Source organism: Emydura macquarii, unplaced genomic scaffold, assembly GCF_026122565.2.
Source record: "Emydura macquarii macquarii isolate MOO-44397 ecotype Brisbane River unplaced genomic scaffold, CSIRO-AGI_Emac_v2 contig_1300, whole genome shotgun sequence".
NCBI lineage: Eukaryota > Metazoa > Chordata > Testudines > Chelidae > Emydura > Emydura macquarii.
In genome coordinates this window covers 2,350,311-2,365,398 of record NW_027131437.1, presented here as the reverse complement: position 1 = coordinate 2,365,398, position 15,088 = coordinate 2,350,311, and the positions used below count along the sequence as shown (strand labels likewise).

The window sequence follows — 15,088 nt, the reverse complement described above, 5'->3', positions numbered from 1 at the left end:
TCGTGGTGGGTGTCTGTTATAGACCACCAGACCAGGAGGATGAGGTAGATGAGGCTTTCTTTACTCAACTAGGGAAAGTTTCCAGTTCACAGGACCTGATTCTCATGGGGGATTTCAATCACCCTGACATTTGCTGGAAGAGCAATACAGCAGAGCACAAACAATCCAGGAAGTTTTTGGAGAGGGTCGCAGACAATTTCCTGGTGAAGGTGCTGGAGCAACCAACTAGGGGCTGTGCTTCTCTTGACCTGCTGCTCACAAACAGGGAAGATTTGGTAGGGGAAGTAGAAATGGGTGGCAACCTAGGCAGCAGTGACCATGAGATGGTCGAGTTCAAGATCCTGACAAAAGGAAGAAAGGAGAACAGCAGGATACGGACCATGGACTTCAGAAAAGCAGACTGACTCCCTCAGGGAACTGATGGGCAGGATTCCCTGGGAGGCTAATATGAGGGGGAAAGGAATCCAAGAGAGCTGGCTGTATTTTAAAGAGACCTTATTGAGGGCACAGGAGCAAACCATCCCGATGTGCAGAAAGAATAGCAAATATGGTAGGCGTCCAGCTTGGCTTAACAAAGAAGTCTTTGGTGAACTTAAACGCAAAAAAGAAGCTTACAAGAAGTGGAAGCTTGGTCAGATGACTAGGGAGGATTATAAAAACACTGCTCGAACGTGCAGGAATGAAATCCGGAAGGCCAAAGCACAATTGGAGTTGCAGCTAGCAAGGGACGTGAAGGGGAACAAGAAGGGTTTCTACAGGTATGTTGCCAACAAGAGGAAAATTAGGGAAAGTGTGGGCCCCTTACAGAATGAGGGAGGCAACCTAGCGACAGAGGATGTGGAGAAAGCTGAGGTACTCAATGCCTTTTTTGCCTCTGTCTTCACAGACAAGATCAGCTCCCAGACTACTGTACTGGGTGGCACAGAATGGGAAGGAGGCGAACATCCCGCAGTGCTGAAGGAACAGGTGCAAGACTATTTAGAAGGATTGGACATACACAAGTCCATGGGGCCGGATGCAATGCACCCAAGGGTGCTGAGGGAGTTGGCTGAGGTGATTTCAGAGCCACTGGTTATTATCTCTGAAAGCTCGTGGCAACAGGGGGAGGTCCCTGAGGACTGGAAAAAAGCAAATATAGTGCCCATCTTCAAAAAAGGGAGGAAAGAGGATCCGGGGAACTACAGACCGGTCAGCCTCACTTCAATCCCTGGAAAAATCATGGAGCAGGTCCTTAAGAAGTCCATTTTAAGGCACTTGGAAGAGAGGAAGGTGATCAGGAACAGTCAACACGGATTCAACAAGGGAAAATCATGCCTGACCAACCTGATTGCTTTCTATGATGAGGTGACTGGCTCTCTGGATGTAGGGAAGGCAGTGGATGTGATATACCTTGACTTTAGCAAAGCTTTTGATACTGTCTTTCACAGTATTCTTATCAGCAAGTTAAAGAAGTATGGGTTGGATGAATGGACTATAAAATGGATAGAGAACTGGCTAGAGCATAGGGCTCAACGAGTAGTGATCAATGGCTCCATGTCTAGCTGGCGACCAGTCACAAACGGAGTGCCCCAGGGGTCAGTCCGGGGGCCAGTTTTGTTCAACATCTTCATTAATGATCTGGAAGATGGGGTAGATTGCACCCTCAGCAAGTTTGCGGACGACACTAAGCTGGGGGGAGTGGTAGATACCCTGGAAGGTAGGGATAGGATACAGAGGGACCTAAACAAACTGGAGTATTGGGCCAAAAGAAATCTAATGAGGTTCAACAAAGAAAAGTGCAGAGTCCTCCACTTAGGAAGGAAGAATCCCATGCACAGCTACAGACTGGGGACCGACAAGCTAGACAGCAGTTCTGCAGAAAGGGACCTGGGGGTAACGGTGGATAAAAAGCTGGATATGAGTCAGCAGTGTGCCCTGGTTGTCAAGAAGGCTAATGGCATATTGAGCTGCATTAGGAGGGGCATTGCCAGCAGGTCACGGGAAGTGATTATTCCCCTCTATTCGGCATTGGTGAGGCCGCATTTAGAGTATTGTGTCCAGTTTTGGGCCCCCCACTACAAAAAGGATGTGGACAAGTTGGAGAGAGTCCAGCGGAGGGCAACAAAAATGATTAGGGGGCTGGAGCACAGGACTTATGAGGAGAGGCTGAGGGAACTGGGCTTGTTTAGTTTGCAAAAGAGAAGAGTGAGGGGGGATTTGATAGCGGCCTTTAACTACCTGAAAGGGGGTTCCAGGGAGGATGGGACTAGGCTGTTCTCGGTGGTGGCAGATGACAGAACAAGGAGCAACGGTCTCAAGTTGCAGGGCGGGAGGTCTAGGTTGGACATTAGGAAAAAGTTTTTCCCTAGGAGGGTGGTGAAGCACTGGAATAGGTTACCTAGGGAGGTGGTGGAATCTCCATCCTTAGAGGTTTTTAAGCTGAGGCTTGACAAAGCCCTGGCTGGGATGATATAGCTGCGGTTACTCCTGCTTTGAGCAGGGGGTTGGACTAGATGACCTCCTGAGGTATCTTCCAACTCTAATATTCTATGATTCTATGAACTTTGTTCCAATTTCAAGATCTTTTTGAGAAATATGGGCTCCTTCATTTCTTTGTGAGGATAAGAATAGGTATTAGACAGACAGCATTTTGAAAAGATATACACTTGATTTCTGAACCCAAGATTTCTTACCTGCAAGCATACAACATGTTAGACATAAAGGTGATGGGGCTGGTGCTGCGAGATGTATCCATCACATAAACGACAACTGAAGGAAAAGTGGAAGCCTGAAAGCACAGGATAAAGCAAGGGTTAGTTAAGTACAACATACCATTTCTGTCACCATCTACCCCAACCAGCTTCACTCTCATGTTGTGCAAAAAACACTTACCAGCGCCTCAGTGATGATGGTGCCTGATGCTGACCAGGTGAACACCTCAATCTGTCCTGGTGTATCAATAAGAACATATCTGTGAAGAAAGCAGCCCCCACAAACAAAGGAAGAATTAGTCAAACGCACAATATCCTGGTGATTAGCCTATCAAAAAGATGGGATCAGCCAGATCATGTGAATTTTTGTTGCAGCACAGGGAGGTCTCTCCTGAAGAGTTCCAGAACTTGGGAAATGACCTGAAGATCTCATGCACTGAATGTACCAGCAAAAAGTCCTCATTACTGTTCTCTGCAGATTACATTTAAATGATAAAGTCAAAAGCATCAACATAATAGTTATTTAGATTGTAAGATCTTTAGAACAAAGACTGATTCCCTGTGTTTATACATTACACAGAACAATGGGCTTTAATGCAATTCATATTAGGTAGTTCTGCAATCAACAGACCCAACTCTTAACAGCATCAAACTGTTAGCAACAGGGCTATATCACAGGGAACTCTGATTTAATTATCCATCAAATACCAAGCCTTTTGTTTAGATATACTCAAAATTGAGGCTATGGGAAAACCAACAAGCAGGTGGCACTGAACTTCCTCACCATAGCAACCCCGTGGACCTTACAGAAGGAAAAAGGATAAAATTACAAGTCTTGTGCTGGGAAAGTACAAGAGAGGTGTGTGACCAGGAGAACGAGTCTGTTCTTATGCTGTTCTGGCTGCTTGTGCTTTAAGTTGTAACTCTTTCTCAAGCACTACAAACTTTAGTAGCAGACAGTTCTGCATCTGGATATATACAAATCTCTTTACCAGCACAAGACTGGTAATTTCAGACAGCTTTGCTCAAGTAAAGACCCTGTACTGGAATTCTTCCAAATGGCTTTCCTACTGGGATTTAAGAATAGTATATTATTTTGGAATTTACTCACTTGGATGTGTTCTGTCGTTTTTCAATAAACTTCATCACCTGATTGGAAAGAAAAGGAATCAATAATAGAACTTGTATTTAGATCCAGTAAAAGTGTATAGTCTTTGCTTTGATTAAGAGATAGGCTTTGTTAACTTCAAATTAATTTTTTTTTTACTATGTATGTACACCTAGGAATGTTAAAGTTAAAAACCCTAAGCCTTTATAAAATAGGGAAATAAACTGTTAAGGGAAAGTGGATAAGTACTCAATCATTGTATATACTAAAATCAACCTCAACTCTGCCCATATCCTGATTAGAGAAACTGTACAATTAAGGCAATCGTTCTCCACTCTTCATTAAGAGTCTTATCTTGTGAGATGTGGTTTGGTTAATGCCTCATCAAAGATCCTCAGCATTTCACTAGATCAGGCACTGTGATTCCAGATGGCAGCCAGTTTTCAAGTGTCATTAAATAGAATTAGCAAATCTCCATATATATGCCTCAGATGCCCAGAAATCTGAGCGCACACATAAAAAGAACAAAAATCAGAATGGTGTCAAAGCAGAACACATAGTATCAAAAACAAGCATGTATGAACAGTTACAAAACTGATGTTCTGTGGTGCACATTTTCTATACTCAACACACAATGCTGGAAAGCTGGCACATCTACGGGAGCAGAACTAAGGTAAACTGGCTACTTTACCAGGAAACTTCACATTTTCAAAGGTTTGGGTTTCTTGTAAGTTTAGTCTTAACTCTAAATATTCTGGGTTTCTAAATGTTTAGTGTTACAATGTACTCAACATTCTGGAAAGGTAATAAACTCAAACCACTAATAGATGCCTGCAAACTTAACTTCATCTTAACGAAGTTTGTTGTGATATAGCAACATCTTAAATATCTTTACATTAAAGTAGTATTTTGTTGAAGGGTTTTTGTTTTTTTAATTCAAGGCTCAGGAGTGCCACCACATCCTGGCTCTTGCCAGATCTCACAGCCCTGTAAAGCTAATGAGCTGCAGTTTCCACAGTTTTCCTCTGCTTCATATTGCTTTGTAGAGTTTACATATAAACTGCAGTGTTCTCATTTCTCCTCTGCTTTTTCTTACCCAGCATAGAATTTATGAAGCACTTGTCAAACCAAGCAAACTTCTAACTGTATTATTGTAAATATGCAAAACTTCAAATTGTTTTAGCTACAGGACTCAGAAAGAGGCTTTAAGGAAAATTTTGAAAAAAGAATTAAGCAAACTTAAAAATGCTTAAATTAATTGCCTTCAAATAGTCAAAAAAAAATCTAATTTAAAAAGGAAATAATCACAAACACACATTTCCCAGGCAAAGTTACAAGATAAAAATACAGGGCTAGGCTGTCTGCTCCTCTGTTTGTACAGTGCCTAACATTATGAGGTCCCATTCTGGCTTGGCACTACCATAATAAACAAGGTTAATAATAATAATCAGGGGACATGGCTGCAAACTCAACTATCATCTCTCTGTAATGTTCTCTCTCCTACTTTAAACCAGGTCATCAAAAGTTAGGGAGCAACACAATGCTGCAGTATTGCTGCTTTCTATGCGCCAAGTGGAGTGGGCTGGAATGCCAGTTGTTTGCACCCATACAGTCTGTATCCCAGAGACATTTTAGTCTCAGCAGCAAATCCTGGATCAAACTCAATAACATTACTCAGTCAATTAACTAGATATGTGGTTCAATGCATCTGACTACATTTACAATGCCTCAGAGCAAGTATTTTTTACTGCAGCTTCAAACTTCTCTTCTGAGTGAAACTATGCTCTCTGCAATTCCACAGGTGGAAGAGTGTGAAACTGGCTTGTTACTAACATACATAGCCTCATATAATAATCATAAAGAGCTTGGTACCTGATCAAATCTTGTGGCAAAGAGATTGAGGGAAGTCACTATTCCACCATTTGGGCCCAGACCATATCTGGACACACAGCTCAGGAAAGCAGAAGGTTATAGATATGTTAATAGGCTTATTTCCCAAACCTGGTACTACTTGTTTGTTTACAGAGCCCAAGAATATGCTAGACACCTAACAGTGACAAGTAAGACAAAACCCCTGCCCTGGAGGGTTTACAATCTAATTTCCTAGGTGATGCAACCAAATAAATGATAGGAAAAAACAGTGTTTTCATTAGTAGATTGCAAAGAACTTTATATCATTATCCCCATTTTACGGAAACAGACACAGAAATGAAGTGACTTGCCCAAGGTCACCCAGCAGACCAATGACTGAGCCAAAAATAGTCCCAGTCCAGTGGTCTCTTTGCTAGGCCACACAGTTGCTATATGTTTCCTAACCGCTCTTCTATCCATTTTGTTACACTGGAATGGGGATTTGAAATGTGTAGCTGCAGAGAAATCTCACACATGGTCTATGTCCCAAAATGTTGACAGTTTTGTTACATGTTCATTACAGTAATTTTAAGCATTCAACAAAAGACTGGCCTCTCTCTCTCTCCTTCTCCAAGCCCTCCCCAACCATTCCCTGCAAATTTTGTCCTCCCATTAATGTTTCCAGCTCACTGTGTCCTTTCCGTGCCATTAAGCCATTAGTTAACACTGTAGATGCCATTACCATGCAAAAAGTTGCTCCTTGGGGCTGAAAGGAACCCCTGCTCCATTCCAAGTGGACCACGTCCCCACCCCCTGAGCGCCTCAGCCCTTCTCCTGCAACCCATCCCCATTTATGCCCCTCCTCATAATCACCCATAAACCACTCTCCCTAACCCCCCTCCCCTCCCAGGAAGCATCCATGTCTTTTTTCTTTCAAACAAACCAACACAAAAAATACTTTGATTACATTCCCTATAAAATAAAACCCTGGGGGGGGGGAAAAAAAAAAAAAAAAAAAAAAAAGATTTTAGCAAAATGCCTTCAGATGTTTTTTAGTTTTTTGACCTAGGTGGGACACGAATTGACACTGGCTGAGTGAGTCGGGATCAAAGACTACTGCTTATCCCTTTAAGCTGGTAAATTTTCCTTAGTACTAAACCCACTCAGCTCCTCAATCCATGTATGCTCAGCATAACCCATTTTTTTGGTGTCCCAAAAGGCTAGTGGGTATGAAGCACTCTGTGGAGGTAACTGCTGAGTAATGAGATCCTGGTGTGGTGCTCTCAGCCCTAGTTTGATCCGTATCTGTATTCAAAAACATACTGGTAGGACTTCATAAACCCTAAAATCTGTTTTTGATTTGGGGGTTTTTTGGGCAGGGAGAGGGAAGCTGTAGGTCAGGAAACTCCACTAATTTGGATCACTAACCCTTCCCCACATCATAGAATCATAGAATATTAGTGTTGGAAGGGACCTCAGGAGGTTATCTAGTCCAAACCCCTGCTCAAGGCAGGACTAACCTCAGCTAAATCATCCCAGCCAGGGCTTTGTCAAGCCGCACCTTAAAAACCTCTGAAGATGGAGATTCCACCACCTCCCTAGGTAACCCATTCCAGTGCTTCACCACCCTCCTAGGGAAAAACTTTTTCCTAATGTCCAACCTAGACCTCCCCCACTGCAACTTGAAACCATTGCTCCTTGTTCTGTTATCTCCTACCACTGAGAACAGCGTAGCTCCATCCTCCCTGGAACCCCCTTTTAGGTAGATAAAGGCTGCTATCAAATCCCCCCTCATTCTTCTCTTCTGCAGACTAAACAAGCCTAGTTCCCTCAGCCTCTCCGCACAAGTCTTGTGCTCCAAATGCGGCCTCACCAATGCCGAATAGATCACTTCCCTCGATCTGCTGGCAATGCTCCTACTAATGCAGCCCAATAGGCTTAAAAACTTCTAAAGATGGAGATTCCAACACCTCTCTAGGTAACCCATTCCAGTGCTTCACCACCCTCCTAGTGAAAAACTTTTTCCTAATGTCCAACCTAGACCTCCCGCCCTGCAACTTGAGACCGTTGCTCCTTGTTCTGTCATTTGCCACCACCGAGAACAGCCTAGCCCCATCCTCCCTGGAACTCCCTTTCAGGTAGTTAAAGGCCGCTATCAAATCCCCCTCATTCTTCTCTTTTGCAAACTAAACAAGCCCAGTTCCCTCAGCCTCTCCTCATAAGTCTTGTGCTCCAGCCCCCTAATCATTTTTGTTGCCTTCTGCTGGACTCTCTCCAACTTGTCCAACATCCCCATGAGGCACTGCAATTTTCAAGGCTATTCAAGTAATTGTGCAAATTTTAGAGCACTTACAAGTCAAACTTCAAACTGAAGGCTAGTATAAAAGTTAACTACAGCAGACCTGGCAGTCCGCTGTAATATACTATACAAGCACTAACCCTTTAATTCATCACTACATACACTATTTCATAACACCATTCTTCCCAGAGATCAAATATCCATAACAGAAGATCAGGCAAGTCAAAAAAAGCCCATCAAGTAAGTTGTTCAGTCTACAACAGTGGTCAATGCTGGATTCTGCAGAGGCAGCTATCACCCTCTCCTTCTACCAGAATCCCAAATTCCACCTTAATCACTAGCCAAATACCCCACCATAACTTCTACTCACACCTAAACAATAGCTAGAAGTCTAACCTCAAGTACTCATCCACACATATGCTACATACAAATGTTAAATAATAATCCACATCAAAAGCCTTGCCTCGTTTTCATTTATGAAAACCAGACTTTAGTATTCTTACCACGGTGCCAGCTCTGGACCACGCACAGGGGCTCCAGCATTTGCATCAAACATTGACCAGTGAGAGACAATAGAACTGTGGCCTAAACATTCAAGATAGCAGTGCTTCAATTTATGTTTGGTAAACAAACATGGAAGGTTATTCTTATAAACCATGAGGGATAGAAACTTCTTTAAAAAAAAAAAAAAAAAAAAAAAAAAAAAAAAAAACCCACTGCTTATATTCTGCAAAAATTGATCCTCTAGTCTCTCTCTCTATGGACAAGTAAAAGAGTGGATTTTTTCTCTTTACTCTTTTAGGACAAACAGGATTGGGTTGGCAGACGTGCTGGCACAACCAAAGCAGCAAATCTCTGCCCTCTCAAAAGGAACAAGGATAGGAGCAGGTAACCGTCTGAGCACAAAATCATTGGCACAAAGAAGGGCACAAAGCACAAATCTTCATTCCCCAAACACTACAACAATAGGGCTGGGGGGCCATATTACTATGGGAAGGAAACAAACGACCAAAGTGGCATCCAGACCTTATTACACAGACTCATTCTAACTTCACAAGGCAAGTCATGTCTGACCATCCTGATTGCCTTCTATGAAGAGGTGACTGGCTCTGTGGATGTGGGGAAAAGCAGTGGACATGATACACCTTGACTTTAGCAAAGCTTTTGATACAGTCTCTCACAGCATTCTTGCCAGCAAGTTAAAAAAGTATGGGTTGGATGGACTATGGCTAGATCATCGGGCTCAACAGGTAATGATCAACAGCTCAATGTCTAGCTGGCAGCTGGTAACAAGCGGAGTGCCTCAGGGGTCCATGCTAGGGCTGGTTTTATTCAACATCTTCATTAATGATCTGAAGTGTCATGCTGACTGGATTGGAGGAGGGGGGGGGGGGGGGCATTTATGATATTGTTTGACATCAGTATGTCAAAATCATAATAAGTCATGTGAGGTATGCCGTGTCAGGTACTCTTAGAAAGGCTATAACGTCCTAGGTAAGATGATGTTTATGTTCATGTGTTATATGTGTAATGGAAGTTATGGATATGTTTGAGATATCTGTATTTCAAATTGTGCTGTCTGGGACACACCCCAGACAGGATGCCTGCAGAACAACAGCCTGCTTAATGGCCCATTAAGACATTCCCAGGTGCAAGGGGCCCAGGGAAAGAAGCCTGGGATATACCTGATGAGTCACCAGGACTTGCCCATGTGACTCTGGACTCCATTTTGGTTCCTGTAAAATTCCACAAGCAGCATGGCAGGGGCCAGAGGATATACAAGGTAGAAGCCTTGGAATCCATTTTGTCTTCAATCCTGTTCAGCTTTTAGCCACCTATCTACCTCTGGATCAAGTAATCTGCAACTGAAGCTGTGAAACAAAGGACTGAGACCCACCCAGGTACTGGATGTGCACCAGAGGGATTATACAAGCCTGCTAACTCCAGAGTTCTTCTAAAAACCTGATGTATATGGACTTTCAAATAATTTGTATATAACTGATTGCTTTAATCCTTTCACATGTCTCTTATAGCTTGTTTCTTTTTATAATAAAGCTTTAGTTTTAGTTACTAAAGGATTGGCTGGCAGCATGGTATTTTGGGGAAGATCTAAACTTATATTGATCTGGTGCTGTGGCTGACCCTTTGAGGTCAGAAGGAACCTTTTTAGTAAAGAGCATAGAGTTTAAATAACTAGTCTCTTTACTGGACCTAGTGGCTGATTGGGAGCTGGAGACTGAAATACAGTAAAGGGGACTATATGTATTTGTGTACTGGCTTCTTGATAACCGGTGTGGGGAATCAGAAGCAGTTTGTGGCTGGTTGGGAAGTCTGACTTCAGTGTCACCCACACGTGTAGGGAGAAACTGCTCTCCTTTTGCAGCCTGCCCTGACCTTGGCATTAACAGGTGGCTACCCTAGACATGGAAGGGTTACATGGAGGATGGGGTGAATTGTACACTCAGCAAGTTTGCAGATGACACTAAGCTGAGGTGAGTGGTAGATACGTTGGAGGATAGGGATAGGATACAGAGTGACCTACACAAATTGGAGCATTGGGCCAAAAGAAATCTGATGAGGTTCAACAAAGACAAGTGCAGAATCCTGTACTTAGGACAGAAGAATCCCATGCACAGCTACAGACTGGGGACTGACGGGCTAGGCAGCACTTCTGCAGAAAAGCACCCGGGGGGTTACAGTGGATAAGAAGCTGGATATGAGTCAGCAGTGTGCCCTTATTGCCAAGGAGGCTAACAGCATATTGAGCTGCATTAGTAGGAGCATTGCCAGCATATCAAGGGAAGTGATTATTCCCCTCTATTTGGCACTGGTGAGGCCGCATTTGGAGTATTGTGTCCAGTTTTGGGCCCACTACAGAAAGGATGTGGACAAACTGGAAGCAGTCCAGAGGAGGGGAGCAAAAATGATTAGGCAGTTGGTGCACATGACTTATGAGGAGAGGCTGAGGGAACTAGGCTTGTTAAGTCTTAAGAAGAGAAGAATGAAGGGGAATTTGATAGCAGCCTTTAACTACCTGAAAGGGGATTCCGGGAAGGATGGAACTAGGCTGTTCTCAGTGGTAGCAGATGACAGAACAAGGAGCAATGGTCTCAGGTTGCAGTGAGGGAGTCTAGCTTGGACATTAGGAAAAACTTTTTCATTAGGAGGGTAGTGAAGCATTGGAATGGGTTACCTAGGAAGGTGGTGGAATCTCCATACTAAGAGGTTTTTAAGGTGTGGTTTGACAAAGCCCTGGCTGTGATGATTTAGTTGGGGTTAGTCCTGCTTTAGCAGGGGATTGGACTAGATGACCTCCTGAGGTCACTTCCAACTCTAATCTTCTATGATTTACATCCCAGGAACAGACACAGCCAATAAGCATACCAAAGCCCTCACTTCCCAACCAACACAGGCCAACCAGTATCCTGGCTTAAATTCTCACTTTCTCGGACTATATTTTAACCATGAGCAACACCAAACCCCACAACTCTCTCTCTCTCTCTCCAATGTACTGAAATGGTAGTCTGTGTCTGTAGGAGTTGAGTATACAGAGATTATTTTAAACCAAGAAAGGATACTGTTTCATGACTTCTTTGTACTTCACTGTGTCTCTGATATCTAGAAAAGGAATAAAGTGAAAAAGTCACAACTATCTTAACTGAATACATTATAGTAATATAATAATGAGAGGGGGAAGATAGCTCCCCAGGTCTAAGCATTCTCCCTCCCCACCTGAATGAAGGAAGCCAATACATGTTGGACTAGTCACACAGCAGACTATAATGCTTCATTTACACTAGTCATGTGCTCCAACACCACCACATTTGTAAAACATCACACTGATACATGAGAGCTCCAAATAGTTTACTTGTTTGCCAATCAACATTTGGATTATATTTGCTTTCAGCAGGGCTAGATCCAGATGCAATGGTGAACAGAACATGTGGATTTATCTGCGGTGATGGATCCAACACCCTTGGGAATTGTAAAGCAGTAAATTTCTTTATTGCATTGTTGCTTGCTTGTAATACTTTAATCCCACCCCTCATCTAGCACTGCAAACCCTTTGCCCACTATGTTTCTCACTCTCATTTTATAACCTTCCTTTTAATTTTTCAACCACCCATTATCCACCCCTCTCCTGTTCACATTCTTTTGATAATGCAATATCATCCCTGTCCCATCATTAGCCTCCCCCATTTCACAGAAATATAGGAATTTCCCGAATGGATTGTGTTGGCCTGAGCTTCTTGACTGAGCTGTCTGAGCACTGGTGAGTTGCTTGACCAGCAGCCAGACTGCTTTTTACAACTGGCAGAGACCAATAGAGTGCTGAGTAACCGTGTGGTATCTCAGTTTCCGCACACCACAGCAGATAGTAAATAGCGTGGGTTTTGTACAACACAGCAAATAATTTGTTAGTTTATAGTTGCATATAGATAAAGTTGAACAAGGACAAGAGTTTATATATTTTACATTAAAGCATGTTCTTTCTCACCGCCTCTCCCACTACCTGATGTTGTTTTGCTCCAAATATCCTGGTGAGAACATTAATAGGAGAGGGAGCTGTTATGGAATATTCCCTTACCTAAACCAGGAAAAGGAAGTCTGGAAGCTTCCCCTTACACTGCAGAGAACAGCCAAGGATTAAAGCATCCTCCAGTGTTGTTTAGTTCAGATCTGAATGTCACAAGTGAAGAGCCTACCAAACTCTGAAATAACCTCCCCTCGTCAAATGCTTCTTGATAGGCAGTTTACATTTTTTTGCTTTCCCAATTTCAAAGTTGAAAATGTTGCTCATTCATTTATCCCCTTCTCCTGCAATTCCTTTGCATTTCCATCCATGTCATCCCTTAAAAATAGAATGCTCTTCTCTGAACTATTCTGTAAGGCTACTAGTCTTGTCCTTCAGCTTTTTCCCTCAAGATTCCTTTTATGATGCACAAAGGAAGTCACAAACTGAAAAATGGCTAAACTGAATGGCAAGTGTAGATAGCTAATATTTATAAATAAAAGAAAGCTTTCAAATGCTTCAAAACCACCAAATTATGAACATATATTATTGTGCAATCCTATTACCACTACTCTTGTACCAAACAATAGGAGAGAATGAGGAATGAAGGACATCTTCTTTCAGATCAGACTGCAAACTTTTCAACTCAGGGGCTGTTTACCTAAGCATCTGTACCATGTCCAGAACATGTCCAGGGCTCCAATCCTGACTGGAGTCTTTGGGTGCTAGTGCCATACAAAAAATAACCTTATTTCTCCCTAGTTATACCTCATTAGAACACCCTAAATAAACCCTCATGTTAGCATTCAGACTCTTCCAACAGGAGATACAACCCACCTAGTCAACCTCACAGCATCCAACTCCCCATTTGTGAACAAAGATATACAAAAAGTATTAAGAATATAGTTTGAATTGCACTTCTAGGACGTTTTAATTCATTAGGAAAAATGTTGCTTGTTTTGTTCTTTACAGACTTCCTAAATAAAGCAAACATTGTTAGGTGTGCAACTGATTTACACTCCTGATATTTTCTATTGGATTGTGTATTGGAGGTACATATCAGTTTGTGTCTATGCTTTTAAAGGGAAACTAGCGAAACCCAGCGTTCATCTCAACCTGCCTACAACCCAGAGCCCTCTCAATCAAGACAAGGCACAGAGAAAGCACCACTACATATGTCTTTCAGGGCTAAGAGAAAAAACTACATACTCATTCTGCTCAACCCTCACCTACATGTGACACTATGACATGCAAGATCTTAGACTTGCCCTAGAAACGTGGCTGAGATGAACAAACTGGCTCAGTATTCAATAGAATCTATATACTGAACCATCAATGTATTAGTTACCCTTGACGCAGCACTTACAGGGCTGCATGAAAGGGCATCTGCCAGAGCCAGGTGCCAGAGGGCGCCGAGCAAACGACTCACCTATGTTGGCGGGAAAAGGAAGCTCGCGCACAGCAGGGTCCAGGTTGATAACGTAGGGTGAGGAATTCTGGCTGTGCAGATGGGCGGTGAGCCTCTGAGGAGGAAAGGGGGAAATTCGAGGAAAGGGTGAGCTCTCCGCCCCCCGCAGACACGTTTCCCTCTCCCCCCGGGATGGGGTGACCTCTCCCCCTCCCCCCTCGCCTCGGGAGGAAATAATCTCGCCTCTTCTCCCCACGCAGAGACCCCCACCCCCGGGCTCTAAGCTCATCACCTGCACTAGGGTGGTTTTGCCGGAGCCCGCCATGCCCAGCACCAGCACGCACACCGGCGGAGCCGGAGACCCCGCGCCAGCTCCCGCCACCTCAGCTGCCGCCGCCGCCATCTTAATAATGCTCTCCGCTTCCGGGCCCGGGGCAGAGAGCGAAAGGTCCTCCCCGGCGGAAGAAACGGGCCGGGCGGGGTGAGCCCAGCGGGGGCGGGAATAGAAAATCAACCGGTCCCGGGCTTCCTTTTCCTTCCAGTTCCTTCCCACTCTGGCCCGGGCCCGGCCCCGCCTCCCCCGGCCGCCGCTACCGCTTGGCCATTGGCCCCTCTAGCCTATACCCAGCCCTGCTCTGGCCTTCTGTGCGGCACGGCGCAGGCTCTTCTCACACGGGCTCACGCCGTGCCAGCGCAGCGCCACAGAGCCTCCGCTCTCACCCTACAACGCCCCGGCACCACAGGCTTGTTTTCTTTCTCCCAAGACCCCTCCGCATGCACACAAAATTCACCTCCGTCCGCAATGGGCTGCAGGATCCTGACAGCCCGGTGTAAGGGATAGTTAGTGAGTAATGTGTCCTGGGGGGAGCAGGCAGCACAACGAGTGGTGTGTGTTGTTTGGAGCGGGGGGGGGCGGGCAATGAGAATAAAGTTGTGGGGTAACCCATCCAGCGGAAGCATGAGTAGGTGGGGTCCTTGAATGCAGCTGCTTGTTTTATTGGCCACAACTGATTGCTATCAGTGTAGGTAAGAGGGAGGACAGGAAAAGTGATCTTGAGGAAGGGGAAGAAAGCAGAAGTGAGAGGAAAAGGAAGGAGGAATTCCATGAAAGATCAGTGGAGGAGAGGAGTTAACACGGAGAAGAATACATTCATTAAAAGATTCTCAGGCTAGAAGGGATCATTGTGATCATCTACATAAAATGGCCATATTGGGTCAG

The 15,088-nt window shown here is 44.1% G+C and overlaps 1 protein-coding gene across 3 annotated transcripts in view; it reads right to left on the bottom strand.

The window, feature by feature from the left end:
* The window catches only part of GPN1 (GPN-loop GTPase 1), a 52,143-nt gene extending 37,484 nt beyond the window's left edge, over positions 1-14,659 (bottom strand). The window contains exons 1-7 of one of the 3 annotated variants that reach the window (XM_067550556.1): positions 14,162-14,659; positions 13,891-13,984; positions 11,527-11,566; positions 5,671-5,737; positions 3,802-3,839; positions 2,872-2,950; positions 2,673-2,767 (exon numbers count right to left, since the gene is read on the bottom strand). In XM_067550556.1, the coding sequence (XP_067406657.1) occupies positions 2,673-2,767; positions 2,872-2,950; positions 3,802-3,839; positions 5,671-5,737; positions 11,527-11,566; positions 13,891-13,984; positions 14,162-14,272 (524 nt within the window). In that variant the 5' untranslated portion in view covers positions 14,273-14,659. The remainder of the gene's footprint in view (positions 1-2,672; positions 2,768-2,871; positions 2,951-3,801; positions 3,840-5,670; positions 5,738-11,526; positions 11,567-13,890; positions 13,985-14,161) is intronic. The other 2 variants (XM_067550555.1, XM_067550557.1) reach the window with 2 other exon arrangements.
* Between the last annotated feature and the right edge of the window lie 429 nt (positions 14,660-15,088).